The 6,752-nt window shown below is 47.8% G+C and overlaps 1 protein-coding gene across 1 annotated transcript; it reads right to left on the minus strand.

The window, feature by feature from the left end:
- Window positions 1-365: 365 nt before the first annotated feature.
- On the minus strand, window positions 366-710 carry F5891DRAFT_965748 (uncharacterized protein; the record flags this gene model as incomplete). The annotated part of the gene is made up of 1 exon (XM_041376188.1): window positions 366-710. A coding segment is annotated over one exon (345 nt), but the record flags the coding sequence as incomplete, so codon positions are not given.
- Window positions 711-6,752: the final 6,042 nt, after the last annotated feature.

Here is a 6,752-nt window from a genome sequence, read left to right on the forward strand (position 1 = left end):
ATAGTTGATCAAACACCAGGCATGATTACATAAATTATTTTGAGGCAGTATTGCTGAGTAAGCTATACCGCCTTGTTTGAATCCCGCCTTTGCCATCATTTCCTCACCTGCACGATTGAAACCGCGCTACACATATAGACGCAGTGATCGTAGCATGGGGTGGCCCTATGCTACAATCATAGCATCTATGTATGTCAGACTCACGAAACAGAAGCACGATCCCTTCAAGTTACTGTTTCAGACTCAGTCACATCATGAGACTAGGCTACGAACAGGCGCATCAGGGAAAACCTCCCACGAGAATTTTGAGAATTTCTCGAAATGTGCTTTGAACTTTGTAATATTTCCAAAAATTGTCAACAAAGCTAGTAAATAGTTGCGTATGTGTGACGATCAGTGAATGGGTTAACAAAAAAGTCTCTACACAGCTCCAAAACGTTGCTGGTAGTCCAATCCCGAGGCGCAATGCGGCCAAATTTTGGTATAAGATGTACGCTGCGCCGAATATCTTTCACAGGTATTATACTAACTAGCTGTTCCCCATTTTCGTATGATTGCGAGACCTTGCGCATACCATGATTTCTCTCGCTTGTCCCAGTGAATGGCGAAAACCACTCGACATAGGCCAAATGTTTGGGAATCGAGATATGGGAGGGAAGAAGGCTGGCGTGATGTTTCTCAGGTATCGTAAATATAACCTGCACTTGGGCTCTGCTGGCTACATAGAGCTCGCTCAAAGGGCCTTAGCCTCAGCGACAACAAGTAAACTGAGAAATTGAAAATCGGACCACCGACAATTTAATTACTAATCACAGGGCTCCCACAGTTGATTTCAACGAACTCATTCAAATATTCATTTTTCACTCTGCAACTTACACGAGCCGCGGCAACCACTTGCACACCCTGTCACGTTGTTTTCTTTATGTTTTCATTCTCACTTACGGTTACTGTTGGGGACTCTAGGTGAGAGGCATCACCACCACAGAGCTAAGTCTCGTTCCGAGCGGGCGTCTGAATTCTGTCGTCGCATTCATCTGTGCGTGGTCATTCAAACCAGGTGTCTATGTAGGATCCTTTTTTTTCTCTTCTTTTTGGCGGTCCAACCAGCCTTCCTGATCTCTCCCAGCTGCAGGCTCAATTTGGAGCATACACATAGCTCAAAACTGCATTCTGAGGTGTGCAGGTGAGTCATGTAGTTGAATCCTGGTTTCACAGCGACCCGCTCATGCTCAGTGACTGTCAGAATCGCAAATTCCCTACTCGAGCCGCAGCTCAGGCCAGAGCCGGGCCACTGCATTCTGAGGCGCGCAGGTGAGTCATGTGGTTGATTCCTGATTCCTCCCTACCCGCCTCCCCGCGGTCCACGGCTCTAGTGTGACGACTGAGCAGGACGAACATCCCATGGTCTTGGGCCTCACTGCTAGCCCTATGTTCGGTGGCAATCCTACTGCAGCCTTCCGGTATGGTGCTTGGATCAGAGACTATGAATATTATTGACATGCTTCCAGGAAGTTGGAGCCAACCTCGACTGCATTACTTGTAGTCCTCGAGCCAATCGGGATGAGCTCTTGACTCATGTCCACTGTCCGATCTTCCAACACGTGCTACGATACACCGCAATACTCTGATCGTAACTATACTTCTAAAAATTTATCAGCAGTCGAAGCCATTATTGCTACTATGAACATTGGATCCCGAATTCCATGGTCTCAGCTGTGGTTACTGTGGTGCGTCTTTTTCTAACTGTTCAAGCACTATCTCACTGTTCTACCAGATTTTTCCTTCCCTACTTGATCTGAAGTTGGTTGACTTTGCATCCGCTGAGTTGAAAGCAGCAAAATGTTTGCGCGAATCGATTTCGATGGGATGAGTATCGACTAGGGCATTCCTGATAGCACAAGGACTTTGTGTTACAAGTTTTGTCTCATTTCCTCATTTTCATATCTTGTGATTTGCGATATTCTAGTATTTAATCACATCATCATCATTTTGTTGCATTCGTGTGGATTTTTGTAAATTTTCACCCATCCGCAGAGGGACTTGGAATATTTTAATGTATTTTCAGAAAGTCAGAAAATTTTACAAAATTTGACAAAATCTTCGCGGGAGGTTTTCCCTGATGAGTCCCGACTGCATTGAGAGAGAATTGGTTTTGACCTAGTCTCCTTGACTTTGATGTCCATGGATCCGAATCATACGCCTACGGAGAACGAGTCGTGCTGAATTCTGTAGCCTATACTATATACAAACAACGCAACAGACTGGTGGCTCTCCATTGGAGTCAACTCTGAGTATCACACGGAGAAAAAGGTAATACTAAGTGTGCGTTGCATGTTAGAGGCCCAAAAACATGCACAAGTTAGCTGAACCTGCACTGCGTCAAATCTATGCAAGGCTGGCCGGATATCAAGCTGTCGTCGATCGTGCAAATCGATGAAAAGCGTACTGTCATGATATAGCTTAATTAGCATGCTGGCACGATACGATATTACACATTTTTTGGCAATTATTAGCCGCAGTTCGTACTCGAGTCTGGACGTCGCCAGAACTGCAATCTACGACGGACTGCTGGAAGGTGACCTGAAGAAATAGTAAGCCAGGCTGTTTTTTTTTCATGGGAGTAGGCTGGAACTGACCAAACACTATCGATGGTCCCCATCCCACCAGTACTAACGCTACATGTTGCGTCCCAAAAGGCGATGGATATTGGCGATGGCTCGCTACATCGATGATAGTCGAAAGCGCGGCCAGAAATTGGGTGATAAAGAACGCCCTGAGGGTTCACGTCAGTGCCTCCAAAAACTCGACCTATTCTTTGATGCACGTACATTTGGAAAAGAATGAGCCTCCATATCGCAGGTGCGAGACTCTGTCTGGGCTGTTCGTGACCATGACGGGCTCGAAGGCAAAGTATGTAAATACGTACACCAGGGTACCAGACCAGGTAACGACTCACTTGATATCGGAAGCGTCATCGTACATTCTTCAACGGGCACGGCAATGCACGCTCGCTGGACGCGTATCTGAGATTCGTCCCATTGCGATGTCTCCGACCAGCGCTTTGGCGAAGTCCGAGTCGGTGTGGATAAGGAAGAGGGAGAACTTTCAGCCCGCGGGGAATAAACCTCATTTGACATAGCCGCGGCATTATCCATCTCATCAACACGAGGCATCATATCTCTCCTTGCCAAGTGGTCGTCCATCAAATGGTTCCTATTCCTGAAGTCCGCGGACCCCACATCCGAGTCGGATTTAGCCGGCAAAGGCGCATTTTTTGGCTCGGAAGGTTCAGTGATGTTGACCTCCCTAATTTCAGCTGCTGACAGATAATGCGAAGGTGAAGCTGTGAGCTTGAAAAGCTCTCGATGCACCGTGTGCACTTTGAATACGTAGTGGGCTGCTGCTGCAGACAGGAAGAAACATGGAATCGTGAGGATCATGGATATGCCCGCATAACCTAAAAATCGTCCCCTGTTTATGTGAGCTGCATTATTCATAACGTTGGTAATGCAAGTGACGCACCATATGGGATGAGTAGCGTCGCAGTGGAGGTCATCTGTGGGTTGGATGGCGTGAAGGGATAGTAGGACGGGAATGGCAACACCAAGTGCACCGAGCGGAAACACGACAATGGGCAAGAGATATTGGTTTCGCCATACCAACGTCCTGCTCGCACATTATAAGCACACAAAAGCAAATTACTGCGGTAATGCAAGCCACGCACGAAGAAGCAGTCATTAAAACAGAAGACGGCCACACCACAGCGCGTGTCGTCGCCATCGTGAAGGCGGCACATACTCCAGTGACGGAGAAAGCAGAATAGTATATAATGAACGTCTGAGCTGTTCGAGACATCATATACATATCAGGGCAACAGGACAACATCATACATTATGAACGCTTACCTTTGCAAAAAGCCGGTGGCATATCATACGGATTCATATTATATATCATGCCTTCAAGGAGTCAGCAAAGCTTTCCCGACTCTCAGCTGTTTGGCAGCCACACGACAACACGGACGCACCCAGGCAAAAAATTCCCTGGAGCATCGTTGCAAAGACGCAGTATAACATTGGACCCCAGTAGCTCTGAATCGCGCGAGCGAACACTGTGAGGACTATCCAGCATGCAAATATACCTGTGCCACCGTGACGTCAATCCGGGGAGTTTTTGATGTCCAGATCTGCTCACCAGAGAACGACAGTGCAAACCACACAACTTTCAGCGCGAATGGTAGCATGGGGTGACCAGTTTCAACGGGCAGTATTTGACCCAGGCCAAATGCTGACAGTTCACCGTCACGGTACTGGAGTGAGATGCATGACCCAGGCTCCTCATGCCTAGTAGTTGAAAATAGCCCGGAAACAATTCAATTCTAGATCTCATCTTTTCTCACTGTCAAAGTCCGAGGCCACTTCAGCGTGGCGCCATAAGGAGCACACAAAAAGCATAATATTAGCCTACATTGTCCTATATTAAACCATCCGTAGTATGATGGCGTGGGCGCGAGGATAATATACGACGAAGGAAATTGTCAACTTGATGAAGAGGAAGTGACGACGAAAATGACTGCCCAGGAGGACCCCAGATCCACAGCAAGGCGGCCGCCGCCATCTGATGCGTAAAGTACCATGGTACGAATTGATCACTTTATCTTTCGAGAGCTTGGCTAACTTCAACGCCACCAGCAAGGCTGGCTACGACAGTCTCCACCCCTGACGAAGGTGAGTCTGTCTGGGCGGTTTCCACTTGCGTATCATCAACTTCGTCTTGGCACCATTCCATCTTCAACTCCACATCCATGATATCCTTGCCTATGCCAATCGGGAAATCGAGGTCATCTCGGGGCAGTATGAACGACGAGGATCGTGTCTCGGGAGTAATGTGAAAAGCTGGGATAAACCACAGCCAGGCCATAAATACCTGCCAAGGCTTGGCGTGATGAATGACACGTAGAAAACAATAAGTACATACCTGTCCCATGTAGAGTTTTATACGCAACTCTCGGTCGGCGTCAACTACTATTCCGCTGCGACCGACCCTGCTGTTTGTCACTGACTGGGATATAGAATCGGTAGAAGTCATCTCCGATTTGACTGAAGGCTCTAAGCCGCGAGTTTCCTCCTGTCGAATGGGTGCTTTGGAAATTTCCACCCAACGCTCCTCATTCAGCGGAACGAGAACATAGCTATAAACCTTGATGCTCTGTCATTTGTGAGTTCTCTAGGTGGTGCGACCAGCTTATCACATAGTTGACGGACCTCGTCTGCGCTATTCATTTCAGAAGGTCGCTTTCCGTCATCTCCCATCCGAGCGAAAGTCCGTACCATCTTTTCTTTGTCCCATTTGTCGCTGGCAAAGATACCGCTGACCGATTCAGACGACTCAGATTTTCGCCTTCCCAAGTTGGTGCTATCCCGAGTACTTTGCTCCCAACGCTCTAGAGCGTCGACCAAGTCATCGTTATAGCGTGCTAGTGACGCCCACACACGGTTATTGCGAGGACCAACAAGACCATTTCCGTCCTTTCCACGATCCATTAGCAAGCTAGCTGCACGAACGAGACCCGCTTTAATTCCAGATATCTCACGCAGTCGAAGCGAAATTTCGGTGATGCGCACTTTCGTCGCGAGAATCGATGATGAGTTAGAGTCATTGCGCAAGCCCGGTTTCATGTCTGACAGTCCCCACATGCCAGGTGGACCCTGGCCAGCAAGAAGTCGTGACCAGTATAGAAGCCAGCGCCGCTGGCTAGGAATACTAACACCTGCTTTCAACTTTGCGTTCGTTGAAATAGATGGTGCTTTCATCCGGCGTGAGGTGTGCAAGTCTAATACCTGTTGTAACGTAGGCGCAGAGGATTTGGTGGGTATACTTTGATTTTCGTCTCGAGACTCCGGGAATGTTTCTTCCACAATGGATGATGCAGGGACAGCTGCTTCCCCTAGTTCTTCAAGGACACCATCGTTGGGGATTGCTTGCATGCAATCATCAACGCGTACAGTTACCCAGTCCTTTTCAAGGTAACTATTTTCCGCAAAAGGAGTAGAAAAGGTGTCGAGCGAAAGAAGATAAGCACAGACTATCATGCCCGACCTTCCCTTCCCAGCTGCATGAGAATAGAGTTAGTGGATGTACAGAGGAAATGGAGGGCAAGCTGCACCTTTGCAGTGCAAAGCAGCTACTCGGTCCTTTGAAACTGTTACCCAGGCATGCATCTCTCTCGAAACCAAGGGGAGAATGGCAAGGGGAGGCGTACTAGATTTGGTGATTAGCGATTGCAAACCAACATCATATGCCTATTCCTTACTGATGATCTGGAAAAGGGTAGCGACTCACTCGTCCTCCAAAAACGCTCTTGTCATAAAAGTTCTCCCTGACTGGGCAAAAGTTGAATACCCAAAAGTTGTTGCCATGCCGAGCAGTAAGAAAACGTTGAGCATCTTCGCGACGGTTTCGGTAGAAGCCCTCAATGCCAGCAGCAGGATAGCCCATCACAATGACTTGATCGGTTACATATGCAAGGTCTAGAAGAATACGATGAAAGCACCAGTGAGCTCGATAATCAATGAAGCACATGATACAGTATCACACCTAGCTCAAGGTCAAGATTCGGATCCTTGAACCTAGCTTTGCCACCCGAAACAAGACGCCGCAAAAATTCGGCCATAAGGCGATCAGATGTTTGAAGAATTGAACTGGAGCATAGAGCGCGCAGGACAACATGTCAAGGCGAGGTGGTCATTGGAATT

This window comes from Suillus fuscotomentosus (assembly GCF_016647785.1).
Source record: "Suillus fuscotomentosus strain FC203 chromosome Unknown F5891scaffold_167, whole genome shotgun sequence".
NCBI classification, from domain to species: domain Eukaryota; kingdom Fungi; phylum Basidiomycota; class Agaricomycetes; order Boletales; family Suillaceae; genus Suillus; species Suillus fuscotomentosus.